Consider the following 25,072-nt stretch of genomic DNA (forward strand, 5'->3'; position numbering starts at 1 on the left):
TTGTGTATTGCGATGCTTAATTGACTGATTTGGCGATGATAACGATGATGACGATGATGGCGATGTTGTCGTCGTTGGTATCGTTTGTGTGGAATAAAGAAAGGATTAAAAGAGGGAAAGAATGAAGCGCAGCTGATGGTAACGTGCTTTACTCTTGAGGCGTCGGATGTCTCGGTGGCAAGGGATCCGCTTTGGGTAAAGTCCAAGTGTAAGAGGCACCAAATCTGGGGCCGGAAGAAACGACCCCTCCTGCCGATGACGACGATTTTAACTTCGGGTTTTCTTTCTTGCGCTAACATAATTGGCTCAGCTATTTCATGCACTGTCCTGCCTCTTGCCTACCGTTCACCGTTGGTCAGAAAGAGGCAATCGTAGGTCCTACATAGTAGGTACTAATTAGTCCTTACACAATTATTTACATCTTCAACGTATCTATACCTTAGTAGTAGCTTACACTCCTAAGGCACCTCAGTAAGATACCCACCTACACTTTTATGAACTGAATCAGTAGACTTGTCTTGCTTCATCATGTCTTTATTTAGGTGCTTATGTACCTATCTCTTGGCAATACGCGTACATGTACATGGTCGACTCGTAGTACCAGCCAAGAATATACCAATGATCCACTCACATGTCTCACATTCACTCACATCCATCCCTATCTGTTCCAAAGCACGCGACCAAAAGGCCCATACCAGATGAGTTCGTCCAAGAAAAACGATACTTATTATAATCTCGACATGATTAATAGCATGAACTACATAAGTCTTGTACACACATCCGTAACGTCTGTGTTTTCAACCAACTCATAGCAAGTCTCGCAATAAACCAAGGCTCCCTGCCCTGCCCTCACTGGCCCGGTCTGACCACTGTGATCCCTGACCGGACCCTAAAGTTGCCCGAAATACCGAAACCGAAATCGAAGCCAACAAATAGGGCTGAATTAGAGTAGAAATGAAGTCCAGACAAGGAAAACTAACATGTCCATAGAAAGAAATGAGCCCCGATTTGCCATGCTTCGTAATCAGGGAATGTTTTACAAACACAATCCAAATCGTGCCTTCTTCCTCCTGAGACTTAGTCCTCTGACTTCAAAGTTTGTCCACGCCAGAGACCTTCCAGCTTGTCTCTGACATTCTCCCACCGCGGGCGCCAGCTGATTCTCTTGCTCAGACCTCCATCGCCGTCACCGTCATTTTCACCAGGGCCAAGCTCAGACGAGTTCTGATGACGATGGATTGGGGAGTCATTGCCCCATGGAAAGTTGGGATCCTGAGGCACCCTGTCTGTGGGTGTGGGATAGTCATCCCCAGTCGAGCCCAATTCTCCGCCAGTCTGCGCTTTTGTGACTGTCCGCAATGTTGTAAGCGGCTGGTAGGTGCTTGTTTCTGTATCTAACCTTCATTAGTTTGGTGATTTTACCCGTCAAGAATATCACAAACCTTTTACGCCAAATGTGTGAGTCATGTTCGACCAATGCACCGTGCTGCTTGTTGTGTTGCAGGTCGATGAGACGTTTTCAGCGGCTGTTACTGCTGACACGTAGGATAACGATAAGTCTGGTCCATTCGTTTCAGTCAAGCAATCGGTGCTAGCTGGAATCGCTGTATGGGTTGGGGTGTCGTACACTGATTCCGTGCACGTCGATGAGCTAGTAGATGTAGATTCACATGGAGCAGCTGCTGCCGCTGAGCTAGTCAACAAGTGTGTACCCGTCGAAGTGTCAATCCCCGAAGATGTTCTCCCAGAAGCCTCTGATAGAGTTGAGTTACCTACCGGGATTGGTGCCAAGGCAGAACTCTCGAGGCTGGTCGATACCCCTTTTGCGCTACCAGTTGTCAAGAAAGTCGCCAGTGTTCCCGAGAGAGACGATGTAACGGTGGTCAATGAGATAGTCTCTGTGCTCGTGAAGCCAGCGACCCCGGAGGTTACGTTAGCCCATGTGGAAACAGATGAATTTGTGACTGTACCCCCAGATACTTGAGATTTCGGGGGTTCTGCCAAAGTAGTTGTAAGAGTCAATGTCGTAGTACGAGTGTATGAGGTTGACAACGAAGCACCACCGCTTGAGCTGCTGAGGGCAGACGAGGACGCTCCTGGCCCTCCCATAGTCGTAGTGCGGAATATGGTTGTTGTACGAGTATATGAAATGGACTCTGAGGTTGCAATACTCCTGTTGCCATTGGTGGACGGGGAAGTGCTGGGCTCTTCCAAAGTGGTTGTGAGGGTCAAAGTCGTGGTACGAGTATAAGAGGTTGACCCCGAGGTTGCACTGCTAAGGTTGTGAATAGAAGAGTGAGACATATTTGGCTCTCCTAAAGTAGAAGTCAAAGACTTGGTGGTAGTTCGAGTGTATGACGTCCGCTGTGGAATCTCGCTATTTACAGTCCACGTCGAGACACCTGGCTCATTCGTGAGGCTCAAAGTTGGCCAGCTCGTCCATGGCTCGGGATCTGGCCTCCATGAAGCGATTGTCGAGAGACTGGTGGTGCCCAGACTAGTTGAGTTGGAGACCGGGAAGAGTGGCTCGTTTGTGCCCGAAGCAGAGGCCGAAGTATCAGCCGTGATACCAGCCACTGTGGTGTTTACAGTGAGATATGTTGTCCTGATCGATGGTGAAATGGTCATACTGGACGTTGAAAAGTCTCCCAAGGTTCCGGTAATGGTGAAGCGAGGTCCTGTACCACTCGGTGGAAAGGAAGTGCTAGTTCCCGTCAATGTGGTGTTTGATGGAAGAGGGAAGGGGGCCGTGCTGGTCGATACCGTTGGGAGTGAAACACTCTCAGATGTCGTCAAGGAAGTCGGCATGATGATAGTGATTTTCACATCGGTGAACGTTTTACTATAGGTACTGTCTGATATAGTGGTGAGCGTAACGTTCAGCGAAGCGGGCGGCTGAGGAGTGGCGGCAGCTGTGTCACTCAAAGTTTGAGTTCCAGAAACCAAATCAGAGCCAGTGCGGGTAGTTGTTTGGACAGTTGAGATTGTGAACCACTGAGCGCTGCGAGTCGTGTTCCGCGACCCAGAGGCCCCTGCAGTAATTATGGACTGCGTCTGATCCGTATTACTTGAAGGATATGTTTCACTGGCCGTAACGGTAGTGGAGTTGGTATAAGGAGTAGTGCTATTGAATCCAGCTGTGGTCAGAGAGAATGTAACATCACTGGCTTTGGGGCCGATGGTTTTGTCAGATTCAGAGAGTGACGCTGAAGATGTTTCTGACTGCCAAACTAAGCTTGTGTTGGTGGGAAAGGGGAAGTTGGTAGGCTGCTTGGATATGATAACGGTACTAATACCGAGAGAGGTCGACCGAGAACTAAATGTGCTCTTGACGGATCCCACACTTTTAGAAAAGTTGTACCCACTAGTGGTATGGGCTACTGTGACATTGCCAGACGAGGATAGGCTTGTCGGTGTGAGACTGCTAGTGATGGTAGAAGTCATTGTTGTCTTGATCACCGTTACATTACCATGTGTTGAGCCATCAGATGGGCCTCGAGTTGACGTGGTAGACACACTGGGAGGCGTCATTGGCGCGGTAATGATCGAAAGCCAAGAGGTTGGGAAAGCAAGTGACGGGACCTCCAAAGTTACTTCCGAAGTATGGGAAGTCGTCAGCGTCGAAGTCGGCCAGTCAAGCCAGGAGTCTGTCTGAGAAGACAATGAAGTCCGTCTGATGGACATTGACGAATTGAAGCGCGAAGGGCCAGATGTGGAATACTGTGTAGAAACGGAGATGCTCATCATACTTGTAGCGATCCCAGTTGGAATGATACCGCCGGGGAAGATTGTAATAACCGAGCCGTCTGACACAGTAGTCACAACGAAGGGCTCGGTGACTGAGTGAGAGGTCACATTTATAGGCAGGGCTGTTGAGGCAAAGAGAGTCTCTGAAGATGTTTGGTTAGACGTGGTAGCAATATTCGACTCGGAAACGTCAACGCTCGCGCTAGCCACGGAGGTCGGAACTGAAGAGAAAGGAGAGCTTGTTGCTGGCGAGGTGACGTTGAGCGCAGTGTGTGCCTTGCTCGTGGTAACTATGGTGGAAAGGGCAACAGTAATAGATGCCATGATCGCCGACGAGTCTCCTGTTACAGCCCCCGACGAGTCACCAGAAGCAACAATAGTAGTTCTTGAAATGCCAGATGAATTTGACAGAACAGAAGATGAGGCAGGAACTCCAATTGTTGTAGTGAAGTAGGCAGTAGTAGTAGTAGTAGTAGTAGTAGTAGTGAAGCTCACTGTTCCATTGGCAGGAATGCTCGAAGCACGGGTAGACTTTTGAGTCGATTCCGAGATAGCAACCTTTGTCAGAGTGCTTTGGATTGTGACAGATTTGGTCGATTCAGTGGCCAGACTGCCCAATGTTGAGCCCTCCGCCGAATCAGTATCAGTAGCAAGACCCTCAGTAGAAAGTTCAGATGAGTTCTGTTGTGGGATGACTGTGACTGTCGTGGTTTCGTCTGCAGTCATGGGAACAGTTAAAGATGAAAGACTTGATGCAATACCACTTGAAGAACTGGGGGCGACTGTCACTGTAACATTAAGCATCCTTGTTGTCGTTGTTGTCAACCCAGCCTTCGTTACGCTACTCTCGAGGCGAGAAGCAAGCTCCGTTGTAGTGAAGTCACCTGAAACTTCAGCACTCAACACTGCTTGTGTGTGTGAGACGCTCTCAGTGATCATCTTTGTTTCGTTAAAGAAAACAGAGACTGTGGCAGATGAGGCAGAACCTGAAGGAAATTCAGTTTCCGTCCCGGGTGATGAGGTATCCGCGGAGGGATAAGTGCCAGTCAACGGAGAGTTAGAAATAGTAGAAACTTGACCAAGTGAAATTGAGGAAGCTTTAACACCAGAAGTCTCGGTCCCAAGGAAAGAACCCGAAGCTGTCAGGTGAACACTCGACAATGCCTTGGAGCCGGATGTACTACCAGCCTTTGCGCTTGAGCCAACAGTTATCATGGCAGTGCCGGTCTCGAGGGCTGAGGATACAGAGAGAGAGGAGCTGCCATAAGAGACAGTTTCATAGTGAGAAGAAACATTTGACTTGGATGACACACCGGCTTGGGAAGCTCCAGTCTGAGTTTCTGTTGCAGTGGACTCCTCGAGAGAATGATCTGACTATGTTAGATTTAAGGAGGACCTTAAGTCAGAGCGTAATACTTACGAGAAGTCAAATCAGTTGGAGCAACTGGTTCCCCAGTATAATAGGGAGGAGGTGGACCATAGCCATCAGCGAGAGCTTTACCCAAGGGATTGCGAGCTTCGATGAGATTATTGCCGCGCACATCTTTGCGAGCACCCCGATGCTGCTGGGGACCAAGCCCAGTTGCACTGCCCAGAAGACAAGAGAGCAGTAGAAGTACCGATAGGACGGTGATCAAAGGAATGTTAGGTGGTCTCATGATGAAGATGTTGTAGTGCTGTTGATCCTTTGGGTCAGCGAATACTGTTCGCCCTTCAGCATATACAGAGATTGATTTTTGAACTCACCAGAACGATTCAGCGAACGGATTTTATTACAGAAGTGTTTAAACGAGCGGATGAGTCGATAGTAGAATAAGAGATACAGGTAAACGAGTGATTGTCGACCCCTAGGATATTATTTCCTATGCTTCCTCGAGCTGATGGGGAGAAAACGAGAGCGAGATTTGCGAAGCGGAAGAAAAGAAGGGCAGAAGAAGTGAAAAGAATGAGGAAGAAAAGTATTCGAGCAGTTCAAGGCATGCGTGGGAGTGAGTGAATCATGAACAGCGCAAAAGATAGAAGATATGAAGTGTGCAACTGGCAGCAGCCGTCATAAGAATTTTGCCAGTGACGGGCAAAGGGGCACATATCTTGCAACCTTATAGGCGGCACATACCTACCCTCTAAAGTCAGATATTTAATTCACCCCTGAAAGCCTGCCACAGCATGAGCGTACAAGCTGTATTTTCAGGTCCAATGGGTTGCAAGTGCTTAGCTCAGTGTCATTGGGGTGACGATTCATGGATGTGTTTTGCTGGATTGGACCGTCGTCCGCGATGCTTCGGTCGTTGGTGGCCGTATATAGCCTTCTTGGTACCCCATAGAACATATGTCCGGCTGGTTGCTTGCCTTCCTCCCGATGGAAGCTATCCCGGGATCTTGGACAGGCTTATAGTTCCGTTTGCTTATGACACGAAGGCAGACACAATGGGATGGGCTTGCACAGCTACTGTCGATGCTTGTTCAGTTTCCTCCACTCTTTCAGGACAATAAACTTGAGTTTGGGGTCGTATTATCGCTTGATTGCATGTATGGAGTGTCCTTGCTACCGCCTCTGCTTCATCAGCCGGTGATTGTTTCCATGTGCCATGTCACAGGCCGCCCTTCATCTCCCATCATGTTTCTTCGAGGAAACAACACAAAAGCGATGGCTTCCATAATTGCTCTCACTTGAGTATGAGCCAGCCTATTCCTGCCGATGTCGAGTGATATTCTGTATATCATATTCCAAGACATGTCGAGAATAAGCAGGTGATCATATGTTTGAGAGCCGTCCCTTTCACTCGAGTGAAGACACTTGCTGGCCTCGTCAGGTCACACATGGCCTGTATCAGATTAATCCTCGTACGGCCGTATCTCGCTCTGACTCGCATTGCGGGATCTAACTTGCATTGGTAAACTGTTTGCAGACGAGATCTTGGCCGTGTTAAGCGGTGTAACACAAACCACGTCGGGCCTTTGACCGTTGGGGATCAACGGCCTGGTTGTTGGAGGTTTCCCAATCCGGGGACCAAAATCCCAGACTTTACATGCCATCCGTGCAGACGTGGCACCTGTAACGAGCCTCGGCAACGAGGCGAGATGCAGCTTGCCGTCGGGTCGCATCAGGGGTGAAGTGTTCGATGATGCACTTAGTTTGTCTCTGTTGAGCGTCCGGGCGTATAGAAGGGCGGCAGTCCTTCTTCGTTTTCTTGGACGACTAGGTGTGGGTGACTATGAAAGACTTGGAAGATGTCATCTCGTGGCATTATCAGTTGAACCAAGAACAACGACAAGGGTTAAGGCTCACAGTTGAAATTTTCTCGAAAGGGAATCAACGTTTCAAAAGGTGAGGGTAGTTCCAATTCTGAACCTGATTGCTCTCAAGAGCAGCTCTTAAGCGAAGACTCAGACATTGACACGTTTTCATCTTGAACAGCGAAGACTCAGAGATTCAAATAGGGGGATAGTTGCGAGGCTCACGTTGAGATGTAAAGAATGAGACAAATCGAGAAGCTGAAAGTTTTGCGAAAAGAAACTGGTACCTGAGCCTAGACCTACCTACCTTAGGTACCTTACCTAAGACATATCTTTTAGACCCTTCCTTCCTTCCTGGCTGATGTGACTAATGGACGTTCCTTCCTGTATAAGTTTTGCGAAAGCGCTCGCCCGTATTCTTAGGTTACCTAGATGGGTAGGCAGGAACTCGTGATTGCCTCATGCATCCCCCAATTCTCACAAACTTCCACCCCTCAGAATATCAAAATCACATCCATATAATTAATTTTGCTTTCATGTTTTGAACACAATGTCTCGCAGATCATGGATGTTGCGTGGCTTTGAGGCTTAGCCTGTTGTACGAAGACGAATGCGCTTATTCGGCCTTTCTTGCGGTTTCACGCAGAGTAGGGGCAGTTCCATCAATCATCGAGGCATTCTTATCCTCGATATCAGCAGCCCAGAGGGCAGCTCCAACTTTTTGGCGTTAGCTTTACACATCGTGAGCTCGCTTGAGACTTACCTGTGTTACTGAATGTGAAAAACATGGAAGCAACCGGAATCATCTCGAGAAGAGTGGCAACTAGTCCGAATCTTTTGCACATTTCAGTTAGCTAAATTTGGCTCATCTGTGCTACTAGGCGTCAACCAGGAAGCAGATGGATAAATACGCACGCAGTGTAGGGGCCAACATTCTTGGTAAGCCAATCCTCTCTCTTGGGTTGCGACCATTTCTTCAGTTGGAAATACTAGAACGAGCACTGTTAGCTCTGATCAAATTCCAATTAATAGGCAACTTACTCGACCGTGAACTCCCTTGCCTCGAGTACGACCTGTGTGTGGTCAGTGGAGTGATATAGTTATTGATGCTGCATTTTTACCTTGAATGAGGATGAAGATGACCGTACCAACAACCGGGATGGCGTTGAGGGGGAGGTACATCACGTAGCGGACAATAGCCTTGGGGCTGAACTTCTCAAAGGGGCTCTTGATGATCTTGCCAAGTTTCTGCATCGGATCTGCTCCAGACTTGACCTCTCGTCCCTCGCTCACGATTTGGGTATCTCCACGGGCAAGGAGTGTACCATCAAACACATCGAGAAGGGCATCTTGAAGGAGGTAGTTGCGAGACACAAGGTTGATGATGGTGGTGCTCTCATTGAGAACCAACAGAACCGCAGAGAGGGGCGCAATGGGGCCATTGACGAAGAATAGTACGGCGAGCTGTGGCAAGTATGTAAAGAAGAACATGCCACCAATGACACCAGTAGAGAGAACGACCAGCGGACCGAGCTTGGAGATGAATGGCTTCCAAAGTGAGCGATGGGAGATGAAGTAGAAAATCCCCTGTTCAATACGTGGTGCATTAGCAGGTGACCTCTCTGGGGCTCAAGAAGGGAGACCCTGTACCTTGATCGGGTAGAGGTAGGATCGGCTCTTGGCAGCGCTGGCGACATGCTCTCGAGCCTGGGCATAGTCCTCCTTACTAGTAAGCCATATTATTAGCTTCAAAAGAAGAAGAAGAAGAAGAAGAAGAAGAAGAAGAAGAAGAAGAAGAAGAAGAAGAGAATCGAAGCAATTTATGCGTACAAGACCTCTTGAGCTTTCTCTCCAACAGAGTCAACCACTCTGTTGCGCTTGGCAGGTTCCTGCTGGTGATCAGCTCCCGAAGCTTCAGCTGTGTCGGCCATGGTAGTTTGTTGAATGCGAAAGTCAGAGCAAGTTTGCGGTGCTGGTGATCATGTGTAGAAGCAAATCGTTGTAAGAGCACTTTGATGTTGCCAATTGGAAAAGAGGTGACCTGCTTCGCTTTGTTTATATCACAGCGAGGTTGACAATCACAAGCTTGACATTCCACCCTAATAAACCATGGAAGCTCAAGGGAGAGAAGCTCTAATCGATGTCGTCATTGGCACCTAAGGCCCTACGAGTGGGGCTAGCTTAAATCGTCACAGGCTTCTACGTAACCAGGGGCACAAACCAGTGACGATGATGTGATGTGTATGTTATGCTGTTTGACAAGTTTTGATATAAGAGTTTCAAGCTAGGTACATATTATATGGCATGCAGCACTTCTGCCAAGTGATTCTTTCTCCTCCTCTCAAGAACGATCTATTAACCCTGTATCCCCCTTCCAAAGTCGCATCAACGTCAACTTGCAGATCGCCGGAAGAAATGTCCCAGGGGACCCACCTCCGCCGGGAGCTCATGACCCACCATCGGCCTCAAGTTTCGGGAGCTTCTGTAGTCCTCCGGCTAACGCTGACGTCTGTTTGTCATGAGCCGTAGATAGTAAGCGATCGACCTTGGAACAAAGCAGGCCTGTTTCAAACCTGACTTTTGAGCCTATTATAATCTCTTCTGTCGTGTCTGGAGAGCCTATTATTCTGTACATTGGTGGTATGTTTTGTCGCGTGAGCCTCGGCTTTTGCCCCTCCTCCAATTACATGGTAACGTGTTGCTGATCATCCCTAAAAGACGAAAGGTATGCGTCACTAGGAGGGCGCGTATAACATCATGTCGAGACCAACATTGATGACAACCTCACCCAGATAATGATAACGCGAACCGCTCTCGATAACTTTACCAGAGATTCATGAATGCATATGCCATCGCCGCCAGCATGACCCAACGATATATCTCGAATAACCTTCCTCCCCAGAAACTCGGCTCAGATCCCAAAGAGCTCCTCACATATGCTCTTGAACTCGTCGTACGACATACGCCGCCTCGTGAAGTCTATCATGAACGCCACCTTGGCGGTCTCTTCACTGGGTACACTGATCTTGCTTACCTGTTCCTTCAACTGTCCGAACTATACCCAGATCTGAAAATCTCTGGCCAAGACCTGCTATCTTGGGCGAAACGCTACCTGGAAGGAGACCGTGGAAAGTTAATCCTAGAAAAGGGCAACTGCGGCATCTCGTCCGAGAAACTATCCTTCGAAGCAGTGAGAGTGTGCATAACCAAGGAGGATGATCACTTGATAGACTTCCTGAGCAATATGCCGGTACTTCTTGGTCCCTATACGAGCCCCCAGGAAGATACTTTCCCATCAGAGATACCCTATGGGCGGGCAGGTGCATTATACATGTTGCGTATGGTGAAACACTGGGTTCCTAGGAGTGAGAGCCTTGTTGAATCTCCGATCAAGAGACTTATAGAGCGTATCATGGCCACTGATGACGACGGCAGGGGTAACTGGGAGTGGCATGGGAAGAGGTACTTTGGAGCAGCTCATGGTGACATAGGTATCATCACACAGCTCGTTCTCTCAAACCCATCGCTCGCTCCACAACTTACACGACGCGTGGAAAAGCTACTTGAGCTTCAGGGTCCTGACGGGAATTGGCCGTCGAGCCTGCGGAGCCTCAAGGAGGGCAAAGGCGCAAGTCTCATTCAGTGGTGCCATGGTGCCCCTGGCTTCTTGTATTCGCTGACGTCCCTGCGCCCGTATTTTCCTGACTTGCAAGATCGCATCGACTCAGCCATCGAGAAAGGTCAGAGCATAACCTGGAGGCATGGTCTTCTCACCAAGGAACCATGCTTGTGCCATGGAATTTTTGGAAACGCATTGTACGTTTCCCCCGTATTAAGCCCCTTCCCCTTCTCTGCACGGTGATATCCTAGACCTCGGCTGTGACTGACCTCGGAGTAGGGTGCTTCCCCGTGGACCTAATCGACAACACTTCCTTGCACTGGCCACCGCTGATGCAGTGGAGAAAGTGCGTCGACACGATCCAGATTTATTCGAATCTGCATCTTATGGCCACAAAGCCGCAGTCCTCATGAATTATCTGCCGAGTGCCGCGTGGACATGGGCTGTTTGCGAACAAGAGCACCCCCGGCTTATCATGTACAATGATGTGTAGTGCATGAAGTAGGTAGTCTGGCGGTTTGATACTTCTTCCTAGGGACATGACTGTTATTGAAGCTTGATGATTCAAGAGCGATATCGAGTGGACAACGATGTCCTTTTCCCTGTTGGATCCACTTTTCCGTAATCAATTAATGGATCGATATCTTCCTCCGAAACGGACGTGGGATGTAACTGTCAGTCGTGATCAAAGTGGGTGCTTAACCGAGGATATAAAAGGACTCTAGAATACCACCAGACTTTCACAAGGCTCGGCCGTTAGAATCCTGATTTGCAAGCCCCATAGTTTCAAGCGAGAGGCAATACCTGAGCTCAACCAATCTCTTGGTCAGGTGAGGATGCAGGCGATCTCGAAGACGAGAGACAAGAAGTCAGAAATAGTCTTGCGTGATAAGCCTTCCGGGGGTGGTTCGTGAGGAGGATCCGTACTCACGTTGCAATACGTCGACAGCATCGGACCCATAGCTCGGACGTTACTGGAGAATGATCGGAATTGGAAGCCTTTCAGGGATGAGGCTTGTTTGAAGTTGTTCCATGGGATTTATATCTTGCGTGAAACGTCTTGTTATTGGTCCCTGTTTGGCGGATTCTTGGTAGACACATCAAATCTGCGGCTGAATCAACTTGGGGCTTATCTTAGAGACAAGGAAAACCTCAACACCGAATTCCGTAGAACAAGAGCTGGGAATCATGGCGAGCTTCGATGAACCATTGAGTCCCTTTTTTTCCCCTTTTTTTTTCAATTTTTTTTTTTCAGGAGAGTCATCGAAAGACCCGGTTTATAAAGGTGATATTCATCGGCCTAGCCGACAAACTCTGCGATTTCAAGGCCATGGCCAAGTAAGTTTGCTTGTGATTCCTTGTGAAAGTGGTAGAACATAGAGATACTCTGGTGATCAAACATTCCATCAGGGTACAATGCCAAGCTCAGCTCAGATCATAGGGCTTGAGGCTCATATCATGCGATGTTGGCAACGGAAATTACCTGGCGTCGGGCTGCGATGCGGTTTTCGGCCGAGTTGCTGCAAGCCTTCCGCTCAACCCCGCGGGACGAAAAGACGCCAGACCCAAGGGGCTCTGGAGCCTCTTGGGAGCCTCTTATGGGGCGTCCTAGAAGAGTTTAGTGAGGCGAAAAGAAGTGTGAAAGGGAGAGGCTAGGAAAGACGACGGCTTGGAAACGTGAATAGATTGGTAATATTTGAAGTAATGATGGGCCCAGGCTTGTGCCATGCAGCATCGAGATGAATAATCACGAGCAACTAACGTTACGTCCCATTTGAAGGAGATTACCAGGCATCGATTGTGTCTGATAATCGGAACATAAAAACGAAAATGGAGAAGGGGGTGTAAGTGTAAGCGGGCTCTCGCACTCAGAGGTGCACAGGCTCAGTTCAGTTCGGTCCAGTCCAGCTCAGTTGCATGCATTTGATGCGATGCTATGCCATGGGTATTGAGGCATTTCTCGACATGCCGACTTTGGTCCATATGCCGTTGTTTGTTCAATTTCAAAGCGAACATGGATATGACGTTCCAGCTTCCTTACTCCTCCAAGGGTGTAAGGGTTGCTTCACCTTGACCGAAAGCGGCCCGAGGAAATAAAACGCACATAACCCAAGACTTGCAATCTCGAATGGTGTACAGAACCCCGACGGGCTCTTCGGGGTTTAAACGCCGACTTGAGGGCTGGTCACACCTCGGCACGGAGGTCGGGGATATTGAAGCGGCATTCGCGAATCATCGTTGCCTTAGCTTAGCGGAATCGTAGCGCGAGTCAATTCTCCAACAGCCCTGAATATCAGAGAAGCCGCTGACCTCATTTCACGCCCATGGGCTTTTTGGTGTCGATATCATGGAAACTTTCTCTGGATAAGCACGCAGTAGTGACACTGCTGGCTGGCCTTATTGAACAAAAGGAACCCCCACTTCGGCACCGAAGAGTTGTTCAAGTCCGTGCGCCAGTTCAAGATGGTGATGGTGATGAGATGAATGGGGAACGTCTAGTGACTAACTCGTGAAATTTCGGGCGAGTCCGACAGTCCTTACAGGCCGATTTACTGCTTCCAAGATATCTTCAACCCGATAGATCCACCATTGCCGTTCCGGTGCCGATGGGGGTACCATGCACTGATAATCCCGCGGCCTTCTAGAAAGATTTCCATGGAAAAGAACCTGGTCAAAAGGAGAAGCCAAGGGACGCGGCTGAGAAAGACAAGATCCCATAGGACGGACCATCACTGGTCCCCAGGGAGATGTCCAGCATCATCATCATCCCGCATCGCGAAAAATAAAACATGGCTCGGCTTCAAGTTGCCGACTTGACCAACCGCTTTGGCACCTCAATGTCTTGGTCAAGGTGAGATCTAGATAGACTTGCTGCAGGCTACTTGACCAGCAACATCGGGAAACACAGTCGCCTTGTTATCATCATAACATGACATCAGGTCAGCACGTTACGCCCGTTTTAGGTCACGTTTGCTGCACAAGGTCTTTATCTCCGGCGTCTGTTTATCAAGGTTGAATATCAGTTTAGATGTGAGAATACTGATCAAATGATGTACCTGTCTTGCACGTATTGCAATACCCTACGACAGCTGTATCGAAAAATTCGATGAGATATGTCTTGGCTAGTTCTGATGCGATTGTGAACAAAGCACTTACACAGACAGAACTAACATGCATATCTCCAGTCAAAGACGAGTCATGGACTCGATTTACGTATTCAGCCATTGACAGGGACAGGGACGGACAGTATTATCCCCGGCGCGTGTAATCTATTTCCGGGTCAGTTTAGCAGCAGGCGCAGACACAGGCGTAGGTCTAGGCAGGGCTACGGTAGTGCTCGTTTCTGGCGATCAGGGTTTTTCGCTTTCTATGGATGTTAGGTGTGTTGGTGTCATCGACTGAGGTGCCCGCCCCGAGGATTCATCACCACCATCATGCACTAAAACTCCACTGTCCCTGCACTTGAAAAACACGCCCTGGGTCCATTAACTTTTTTATTTTGACCAACTATCAACAGAGTTTGACTAGAGCAAGTGCCGAACGGTGAAACTGGCGCTCACTGAGCAAGTTAAAACGTCAACGTGGTACTGAATTTGCTAAGCGGGTGGACTTTTTGTTGATAATCAAGACCGCATGACGTCGACGGTTAGATGTTGTATGTAACTAGCAGTAGCAGTGCCAGGAGAGAGAGAGAGAGAGAGAGAGAGAGAGAGAGAGAGAGAGAGAGAGAGAGACAAGAATGAAAAAGAGTGGGACACCAGCTGTAGTAGGAGAAATATCGCGGCCGCATTTCCGCTATCCGGGAGCTTTACCGCTATAACCGTCACATCCATTTCTGATCGATCGATGCCCCGGGTTCGGGGTCTATAGTGGCCTGATTCACAGCAACAACCTGCATGTCACAAATATGGACATCTCTAGAATATCCCTCAGTTCTCGTTGGATTGTAAGGATGACGGGAAATGCCTTTTTCGGGCTTTGTCTTTCCCTTAGTTTCAGTGGTTAGCGCTTGAGAGAGCCTGTCTTGCTCAACTGAACCTTGACTGAAACGAAGCTCTCGTCGTATCCAAGATCCATAATTAAACATGGAATTCGCTTCATAATGGATCTGAGTTGACGGGGAAGCAACTGGTCTCTTTGGCAGAATCTCAAAGAAGGTTTCATTTCAAAGGAGCGGGCGGGATGATTCCAGACCGCAAAGGCCGCACAGGAGGAACACGGTAATGAAACCATCATATCATTCATTGTTTTTTACATGGTTCTGTTACACCTAGCCTCAAAGGATAGTGAGTGAAGTGAAGTGAATAGGCTTCTTGTCTATTTACCGATAGCTCGGGTTCAAATCGCGGAGGTTTTCGTCCATTCGGCAGTTGTACAACTGATCAAATGATCGACTGCTACCTCAGCCTTCATCTCACTTACGCAACATCTACATGCACGTGTCCAATTCCATGTCCATGGCTTCAATTGCATTGCATCAAAGAACGGACTGTCTCCCAGCCGCGGACTCCGATCGGTTTCGGCACCTTGAACAAGTCCGGCTATCGATCTTGTTTCCAAAACCTGAGACGTATTGTGACTGTGACTTGTACACACTGGAGATGAAGCTGGCTTGCTTTCATACCCCACCCCTTTTGGCTCTTTTGTTTGCTAGCCAAGGTACTCTAGGCATTCGAACTTCTGGGGTCTTTGTTCGTCACGAAACTGCGGTAAGACGCCTGCCAAAGACGGTTGATATATCCGAGGCGCAAAGAAGGTATCATCGCGGCAGTCTAACGGTGCAGCGGTACGTGGCTTTGAGTTTATAAGCATGTCTGATCACCACAGCCGTCCCTCCTTATGGGGATCAACGGCTTCTCAACCGTCCGTCCGTATATAGTACTGCAATCTGAGTTGAGTGAGTAATTGCCAGCCCCAGCCCCAGCCCTATACGGTCAGGAAAAGCCTCCACGGAGGGCGGCACTTCAAAGTTCAAACTTCGATGCCCTGGGCGGCTTTCGTAAAGGTGTCGGGAAGCGAAATTCGGAGTCAGGGTTGATAGATAATCTTCGCTTCACTTAAAGTTGCACTTAACTCTGTACTGTAACTCATGGTCCCTGGTATGTGGGACCTTTGATGAAGCGTTCATCATTCATCACGAGAAGCTAAACAGCCCGCCTGGCGCTAGATTCAACCGCATCCCGCCCGCTTACACAATCAACTTTGAGGCCCTTAATCAGCGCCTGCAAACCCTTAATCTACGAATTGAGTATAGCACTACTCCGTAATAGCTATGGCCTGGAGCCGCAATTTTGCACAAGCATGTATCCGTATCATGGCATGATATAAGGCGTGTCCTCTGCTCGTGTCTTCACACGCGAGCCAGAAAATGGATATCAGAGCATCATTCTAAAAAGCTTGGTATGCATGCAAAGTTGATGGGATAGACCGAGGCAGACCCGTTATAATTAAACTTCCAAAAGAGGACGATCGTTGTCTACTTTGGCTACTTGAACGTGCTTTGCGATTTCTCCCCATACCTGATGAGTATCTGTCATCGGCGCCGGTGGTTGGAATCGGCGCCGAGAATCGAGACCCCTGTTGATGATGGATGACTGCAAAGGACCCAGGACCATAGCGCTGGAATATCGCGGCTTACAAAACAGCGACAACTACGGAGTACCGAGACTAGCTTCACTGAAGGTTGCAATTAGGAACGGAATCAAATATCGGCCCGCCAGGTAGGTAGGCCTATGTATGGCTGGCGAGTTGTTGCTTTTGGTTGTGCAACGGCCGCACAGCGTGGCCATGAGAACCTTAACAAGGTCGCGGGATCATAACATCCTTGCCTGCCAGAGGGAATCTGGAGTCTGGGAGCCCGAGAGAGCCCTTGGTACGGGGTTGCGGGTGCACATCTCATTTCTTGAAAGATGGAGATGGATGGCCCTCCGTCCCCCCCCCCAAGGGGAGAGAAGACGCAATCGCCATTTGTCATTGGGTTCCAGGAGAAAGTTCTTCTGCTCTTGGCAACCCCGAGCTAAACTAGCGACCATGCGCTGTATTGGTAATGTGGATATTCACAAGAGAGGAAGTGAAAAAAAAGAGAGAAAAAAAAGAGATGAGATGGAATCACCCAAAGCCAAAAGCCAAGGTACATACATAGGTAAAGCGGCCCCGAAGGCAACGGAGATCGGTCGCGCGGGATGCCGACAAGACTCCGTAACTACCAGTAAGGTGCCTAACTCGTTCTAATCAATCAAAGGGCCCAAGGCTCATTCTCCAGCTCACCTTACCCTTCTAGAAGCACCAAAATTCGGTCAGTGGCGACAACAGCGGTGGAAGTACGGCAATAAGTGGACAGGCCAGGACAGGATAGGGAGATGGGATCCATCTTTCTACCTCCACCTATGTACTGTAACTGATCAAGATGCAGTTTCTGGGCAGCTGGGCAATGCACCGTAGCGAGCGAGATGGCTTACAGACCTTGCTTGGATATACATAATAAGGATGATGCATCAGCAACTTGTCTGTTGATCGAGCACCATGACGAGATCGGTCTGGGGAGTAGACCATGTAAGAAGAGGACAAGAATCATATATACACGTATCTAGAAATAGCCGCATCATTCCCTGTAGGGTACAGTCTTACACACACATCCAATATCTTACAATTTTCTAGTGATGGTGTTGGAATTGTTGTACAAAGTAATCAGGTCCGAGATTGTAGGAGCTCTACTGGGCCATCTGTACCTCCAAACAATAAGCATCAATCCGTCTTACTGTACATTGCAGTGTAGTAAGTGTAGCGTTGTGCGGCGCAATTAAGGACCATTTGCCGTTCTGAAACCAAAAACAAAGCTTCAAAAGTTCACAGCATGGTCAAAGCCAGAGCCAGAGCTAACTTGTACGGCAGTCAGCGATGCATTTTGATCCTTGCGAGTGATTTGATATTATACGCAAAATACGCGCTCCCAGTGACAGTCCCCGTATATATGTACTGTAATTGTTGTATAGCCACAGGGGAAGGGGATCGCCAAAAACACCCCTAGCAGCTACTGTAGCTAGCTCGCTCGCTCAATGCTCGTTCTCGGTCTCGCACCCTGATGCTGATCAAGGGCATGGCTTGGCAGAGACTCATCATACACACTCATCAGCCTCGCTCTTATGCTTTGAGTTTTGGGTACAATTTGCTTGCGCCCTGAGAACGCGTTGTCCCTCATTTTGATGGGCGCCCAATCAATCTGTATTTCCAACGGTTTTCCCAAACCGACAACCCCTTGGATTCAATGTAAGCACCAGCAGTTGGGGAAGCATCCAAGCCTCCCGTCAGCCATCACCATCATTATCATCGCTATGCCACCACAGTCAACAATCAATCAGTCAATCAATCAGTACGTACCCACCATTCATCATTCTCTTAAGTCCGCCGCCGTCAACGCGGGCGGACTTTTAGGTCGCTCCAGTGCCTCAAACTTCCAGAGGATCCACACCATCACCATCAACAGAACATCCATCATCTGCGGGTCCATCTCAACCCCTGCTAGCCTCGACTCCCTGGACGATCCCTGTAGCATGGAGCACTCTAGCACTTCTCTCGCCTTCTCGGACAAAATGACCACGCCGACCGTTAACTACACGCCCTCCACTCCCAATAACTCGCTCGAGTACCATACTCATCCTCACGGGCACTCATTCACTCGTAACTCATGCCGCAGCGCGCGGGCGGGAACTTCCTTTGCACTCTCTCTGATACCTGATGTAGGTAGGTACCTACTATTCATACCTGCTGGTTGGTTATACACCCTACGAAAACCTTCCGACCGCCGTGGACCGGGATCGCTCGTTCTCACATAATACAAACATAACTCAAAATCCATAATAATTCAAGGCCCTCTCTTCTCTCTCTAGACTCTGGACTCTACGCATAACTCACTTATTACTGTCCTGCCGCCAAGTCACCTCCAGTCACACAAGATCAAACCCAACCCAACCTTGCTTGACTTGACCTGCCTTGGCCTCGCCTACAACTATTATTAAGCTGCTCGAACCCTTCTTTTCCTTCTTCCCCTCCTCTCCCACTTCAGCTTCCATATCTGTTATACACATACATCACCACCCAGGTGCTTGGTGCTCTACTCTCCTACTACCACTGGCTTACACCACTCAACATCCACCCAATCCAAATACAACCCACAATCTGGATTGTATATCGCCTCAATCAACTTTGCTTGTCATATCATAGTCATATCAGCTATAGATACAGCGGCAATGGGATCAGGTAGCTTACCATCTCCTCCCGCCGAGGACCATAAGTCGACTCTCTCTCGAAAGAGCACATCGTCAAGTTCCAAGTCGGTCAAGCCTGTGCATCGCACTTCCAAGCGAGCCAGCTCCAGTGCTGCCACAATTCACCACCACGACCATGTCACACATACAACTGGTATGGACGGCCGACATAAGCGTGTGTGGAAGGCTTGTGAAAGATGCCGAATGAAGAAGACCAAGGCACGTTCCCAGTACTACAGCTCTCTAACCCCACCTCTCACTAACACGAACTCAAGTGCGACGGTGAATTCCCATGCAAGCGATGCAAAGACGACGGTCTAGTCTGTACAGCTGGTGTACGAAAGAAGATGGAATACAAGCAATTGCCTAGAGGGTACGTGCCCAGAATTCCCAACTTGGTCTGCATCTCACTTACACGCAATAGTTACGCTGAGGTTCTCGAGAACACACAATTCGCCCTCATTGCTACAGTCCACAAGCTCTACTCGATGGTTCGAAACAACCAGTCTTGGGATTTGGGAGAGCCCGAACTCAACGACCGCGGCCAGCCCGTGATCCACAACATCGCCCAGAAGCTCGGCTGCATCCGCCCCAACAGCGATATCGACCTCCCTGTTCACTCAGTGTTCCCTGAAGACGAAGCTGGCATGGCTGAGTTGGCTCGACAGCTCGAGGATCAACAGAAGGAGCACGAGCCTGCAAAGGAAACCATCAAGGACACTGATTCATCCGTGTGCAACCGAACCGAGCGAGCGTCATCATCGGAGCTTGATCACTCCGACTTTGAGCACGACTATCGAAGGGCCGCCTTTGGTAACACCAATGCCATGACCCTCTCACCGCAGAGCTTCACAGGCAGCGCCGACTTCGACTTTGCCCCTCCACCGCCCGAGATTGACGCTTCCAGCCTGTTCCCCTCGCAATCTCCCGCCATGAGCAACTTTCCCGCCTGGGCAATGACCAAGCCCCAGCCTAGCGACCTTACCATGCAATTCCTACAACAGCAGCAACAGAATGGCATGATGGCAAATATGGACTTATTGAATCAGGGTCTCGTCGAATCAGAATTTGGGACAATCAAACCTCACGTTCTGTCATGTCCCAACCCCGAAGTTATGCTGGGTATGGGCGACCCCATGATATATTCTGGCTACGACGGTGAACCCATGCGACTTTGAGCAGATGTGACTATAAACACTTGACTGTACAGTACTATAGACTTGTTTACGGCCATCTTACGTCAAAATTTGTCACGCGGCACGGTGTTTATTGGGATTCAGTTTTTTCTGGGCTTTCATTTCTTGTTTGGGTCTATACCCTTGGGTGTTTGGTGTTAAAAGGCACGGTTTCACCTCACATCCATGTGTGTGTGAGGTTCGGTGCGGCGTTGTATGTTTTCCGACTGCCGACGGGATATGGGACTACTTGTACGAAGCTCACCCAGCTCGACGCCACGACAGGACAGGATAGGACAGGGCAACGTGGTGATTTGGAGATTGCATGATGTAAAGAAGATGGATGTGGAACGACAACCACGAGCACGACCATGGCACAAGCCTCTGTCAGAAGCACAGAGAGCCAAAGTTGAGATAAAAATCACGCCATTCGAGCGAGGGAGGATAGGAATAGGGTTTTTGAGAAAGATGCATATTTTGGATAAACCTGTACATATCATATGGATACACACCTAATCCGACTCCCTAAATTATCAGATCAGACTGATGCCTGCAGTACTGAATTGCACATGTCCATTGCTGTCTCATCACATATCTCACATAGTCAGTCACTGTGGGGATGCAGTCACATCAATGGATCCCACCATGCCCTTTGAGCCGCCCGCAAAAGCATATCGTTAATCCTTTAATACTTTATCACTGTATGCATGCATCTAATAAGCTACAGGCACATCAACCAACCCCCCTCCATCAGATCATGAGCGCTTGACCACACGTCACTTTGAGATGGTCGAGACCAACTCTTCGCTTGGCAGTCCCTGGTCCCCTTTCTTCTCTCTAGTTCTTTGATTCAGGGCCCTTTTGAAGATCCATAGCGCAAATCACCGAGCTGTCAAATTCCGGTTCCGTGCAAATGCCGTGGACACACACACACACACACGCACACATTTGCCCGAATTTGGCACAGACCATTTGTGATGGATGGAATTGGCAAACGATGTTATTCTTAACAGTTATGGTTAAGCTAATCAATGAATCAGCTGTGCTAGGGTGATTGCAAATCAAGCTCGACCTTGATGAGAAACAGAAACTAAAAACTAAGAACTATAAAAAAAAGGCCGAATGCATGATAATAAAAAATTACTATGTTATCTATCTACAGCAGACAGTCAGTCTTAGACTGCAGCTGAGCTCTAAAAACTCGGCCGTCAATGGCAGATTCTAAACACACACCTCTACCTTTCTGCGTATTTGGTGCTAGCACGGAAACCCGGAGCTAAGGTGCAGAGCCTTGAGAATCTCTATTGAGAAACATGCACGTTGAGCCGTAAATCCGGCAGAGGAGCTGCAATGTGCCGATGACCAACGACCAGGAGCCAATGACCCTCAGATTCGCATTCCCCTTTTGTGCTAGATATTAACGTTAGTCCCCATGGGCATAAGAGTCATCATCCATCATCTGCAGTCCCACGAGGGAAGTCTCTGCGTGATTGGCTGTTTTGTTATATCCTATTGAGGCTGCTGGGTACGGTAGACGACGAGGGTGGATATGATTGGAAATTTGAAGGCACTGCTTACAATAGCAGAGCCTGCATCTAGAGATGAGGTACAGCGTGAGATAGGTAGTAGTGTCGAAAAGACTGCCAGTCTGGGTATAAGATCCATTGGGTTAAGGGGCGGCCGAATTGATGACTTATTGGCTACGGGTTGAGTAATACACGCGCGAGACGGGCTGATATGAATTCCGCTGGCGCCGTTTTCTGAACTAAAGCCACTACGCTGCGGGTATTTGGCTGGTTACAGAGCGACAAAAACGCCATTCGAACAAGGTTGGGAATGTGTGTCACCCAGTGTCAGCCCTAAGTTAAAGCTGCTTTGCTTTGCTTTGCTTTGCTGTTGAGCGGGCGACCAAGATCCGCGTCGGACCAAACAACGGACGAAACGGACAGACATTGGAAGCTGACGCTTACTGATGATGCCGCCCCCTCCGTGGCATTTATTACAAGACGAGCTCATCCTGCACTGAGTGAGTGACTGCAAGCGAGTGACCCAACATACGATTGTATCATCATGATTACGGATCATCATCAGCCATTGATTTTGATTGCTACAGTAGCAAAAGGCAGTGAGTGGGACTGTACATCTACCAACGTTGAACAAACTCTATTATTTGTATGAGAGGAGCAAGATCAATGACGGACAGTCATCTCAATAGTTGGTCAACAAGGTTATTCATGGCGTTAAGAATCCTTGTTAAGAGCGAAAACGGTCAGGAGGTGTCTTTGTTGTCTTGAATCTGTCATGTTTGTGTTTTTGCTGTGCGGACTGATTTGATTGTCCGCGGGGCACTTGGGGCTCCGCGGACGCGGATGCGGACTGCGGAGTTGGAGATTCAACCTCGCATTCCCTCCCTTATCAGACTCAGACTCAGAGTCTGAGACTCAGAAAATCAGAAACAGACGGGACCAAAAGAAAAATGGGGTTCAAACTGGGGTCCGGCTTTCGGGCTTTTTGGTACTCCCCGGCTGATGTGGGGTTAACGGACGGCGACGGCCTCGGCCAACGCCTAGGCGGGTTATGGATGGAGAAAAAGGAGCTGGATAATAAGGGGTAAGAGACATTCGATTCGCATCATACCAGGCAGATCAGGTCAGATCAGGTCAGGTGTGTTGCTAAAGAGTTGAAACTGCTTGCCTTTTGGGGACAATACAAGTACAAAGAGTCTGTGTGGTAGATCCAGGGTTTGACCTCCTTCGTTTTGTTCGGCCATGACTCTTTGGAGAAGTCTTTGCGCGATCTCGATAAAGTAGATCAGATTGCGCTACGCCTTGCATCTCTGCCTTCGCCTTCGCCTTTGCCTCTGTTCGTCTTGGACTTGGGCATTGAGTTTCAACTACCAGGTAACGTTTATGAACTAAGCGAATTGCGTGGGATGAATCAGGTGTCGATCGATACAGCTACATTCTTCGCAAAGTCCGTTTATCAAAGTATGGATGTACTAAGTTAGTCTTTACTGCATTGGGTTCTACTCGAGAAGTCAATCATGATATCACACCCAATGCAGAACGACTGCCCAATGCGTCTCAAATGATCTGAGGCTGAGGGAAGAAGAAGAATAATAATACGTATATTCGAGTTCTCCTTCGAGATACGCGTTTTCGCATAGTCGCATAGTGACATTGGGGATGCGATGCGATGCAAAAAATCACACAAAAGGTCACATGTGGGCCTCGCTCGCAGGTCACGGCCACGCGGTGCACATGTGGGGCCGGGATGCGGGAGGCGGGCAAGCATAATTCCCGCCGCACATGGCAAAGGCGAAGCGAAGCGAAGAGATGCGATGCGATGCGATGCGATGTGATAGCGAGGACGACGACTTATTATATAGGAGGATTTCAATGATGGGTATACAAGATGCATTATATGTACCAGCAACATGTTCAATTCTCAACACGTTTATCCCTCGAGACCAAATCAACTCCAATAGTTAGTTACCTACCTACCTACGGAGTAGTAATCATGCCGACTGTGGTGGGCTCAACCATTTGATGATTCACAACCAGGGTTTCACACAGATCGGCACCTCAAACCCTCATTTTCAAGCTTCATTTTCGTATGTACGCATGCATGTTCTTCAACACCGAGTCCAAGCCACGTATCCGTACAATACATACAATAATTGCCGGTACTCACCCTCACCTCACGTTACACTCGCCAAGGTCCTTGTCATATTGAACCACACTCGTTCATCTCTTCCAATGATTCCCACCAGTCTCCGAACACACCCCGCAGTTAGCTAAGCTCGTCCTCAGACACGGCAAGGCATAGCATCCATCGTCTAACGTTAACTCAAGCCAAGTCTCTCATTTCCCTGACAAGAGAGGCTCAGACCGCTCGTCCACGTATCACCACGACAGCCAAGGCACTTGGGGAAACTCTACCAAGATAATACGCCGTACTACGCAGATAGAGGCCGTATTCGACCCCCCCGATGAATCAGCGCGGGTGCGCGCTATATGCAACCCGTTTTGGGCAAACCCATTCGACCAGTCAGGCTCAGTCATCCTGATCCCCTGTCTGAAGTAAGTAAGCTCCGGTCAAGGTCAAGGTCAAGGTCGAGCTGTGTCGTGTTGTGTCGAGAGGGCGCACCCACGCACGTGCATGAAATTGGGCTCAAGGACCCGAGATATACGAAATCCCCCTCCAAAACTCTGTTTACGTGGAACGATCCGATAATGAGAGGCAGCCAAGCTTTGGAAATATGTCTTGTCTTTTGGCGGCCCTGGCTTTGGCCTTGGCTCGGTCAATGTTCCGCCCCTCGGTCTTGGCTGTGGCTATGGAGGTTGCTGAACCCTTGAGCGACAAAATAATAGCGACAGCTTGTTAGACGGACGCCTTTTTGACCAGATATCGGGGTCCCGGCGTTTGAAAGTCAGTGTCGCACAGTTGATTTGCCCGTAAAGGCGCATTGCGTATGCGGGTCGGGCTTTGCTATTCCCCGCGTAAAAACATTTTGCATACTCTGAAACTCTCTCGTGGATGAAATGAGTACGCGTATTGGTTTTAGTGACCGAACCGGGCTTCAAATTGTGGCCCAGCAATATTCAACTCAAACCATCTGATGTTTACTGACTGCAGCTATTATTATGCCTTGCTCATCAAAGCACTAATCAAGCAGAATTGCATCCAGTTATTAATGTTTCTTACCACCACATTCGCTCAGTTGGCATTGGATATAAAAAGATACCCTCAATGACCTAAGTAGCTTCATAAACCCCGGAGATCTAGTGCTGACTTGATCTGCTGGCAAAGTCTGGAACCCAATCAGAAAATAGGATCTACACTACATTTATTTATTACTACATGATATCAATGTCACGCTTGTAAGCCCTCATGTCAGCCATGTTGAGCTGGCGCCAACACTGCATTTGTATTACTTTCCCTGCCGTCCCACGTTAGTAAAGTCGGCCGACAGATAGGAGATTTATCAACAATCGACTCTGAGTGGAGCCCGAGCGAGCATATGTATC

At 48.8% G+C, this 25,072-nt stretch overlaps 4 protein-coding genes; 2 read left to right on the forward strand and 2 right to left on the reverse strand.

Moving 5' to 3' along the window:
- Positions 1-1,077: 1,077 nt before the first annotated feature.
- Positions 1,078-5,405, reverse strand: FFUJ_06002 (MUC1-Extracellular alpha-1,4-glucan glucosidase; the record flags this gene model as incomplete). XM_023579278.1 has 3 exons in its annotated part: positions 1,078-1,394; positions 1,443-5,117; positions 5,168-5,405. The coding sequence occupies 3 exons, from the start codon at positions 5,403-5,405 to the stop codon at positions 1,078-1,080; spliced, it is 4,230 nt and encodes a 1,409-aa protein (XP_023432145.1).
- Positions 5,406-7,600: 2,195 nt separating this feature from the next.
- On the reverse strand, positions 7,601-8,915 carry FFUJ_06003 (uncharacterized protein; the record flags this gene model as incomplete). XM_023579279.1 has 7 exons in its annotated part: positions 7,601-7,701; positions 7,748-7,818; positions 7,900-7,973; positions 8,026-8,057; positions 8,106-8,571; positions 8,635-8,710; positions 8,815-8,915. 7 exons carry the CDS (start codon positions 8,913-8,915, stop codon positions 7,601-7,603), a joined length of 921 nt encoding a protein of 306 aa, XP_023432146.1.
- A 932-nt stretch (positions 8,916-9,847) lies between these two features.
- On the forward strand, positions 9,848-11,096 carry FFUJ_06004 (uncharacterized protein; the record flags this gene model as incomplete). XM_023579280.1 has 2 exons in its annotated part: positions 9,848-10,800; positions 10,883-11,096. 2 exons carry the CDS (start codon positions 9,848-9,850, stop codon positions 11,094-11,096), a joined length of 1,167 nt encoding a protein of 388 aa, XP_023432147.1.
- Positions 11,097-18,849: 7,753 nt separating this feature from the next.
- On the forward strand, positions 18,850-20,045 carry FFUJ_06005 (related to zinc cluster transcription factor; the record flags this gene model as incomplete). XM_023579281.1 has 3 exons in its annotated part: positions 18,850-19,086; positions 19,143-19,240; positions 19,292-20,045. 3 exons carry the CDS (start codon positions 18,850-18,852, stop codon positions 20,043-20,045), a joined length of 1,089 nt encoding a protein of 362 aa, XP_023432148.1.
- Between the last annotated feature and the right edge of the window lie 5,027 nt (positions 20,046-25,072).

This window comes from Fusarium fujikuroi, chromosome FFUJ_chr06, assembly GCF_900079805.1.
Source record: "Fusarium fujikuroi IMI 58289 draft genome, chromosome FFUJ_chr06".
In the NCBI taxonomy this organism is placed as follows: Eukaryota; Fungi; Ascomycota; class Sordariomycetes; order Hypocreales; family Nectriaceae; genus Fusarium; species Fusarium fujikuroi.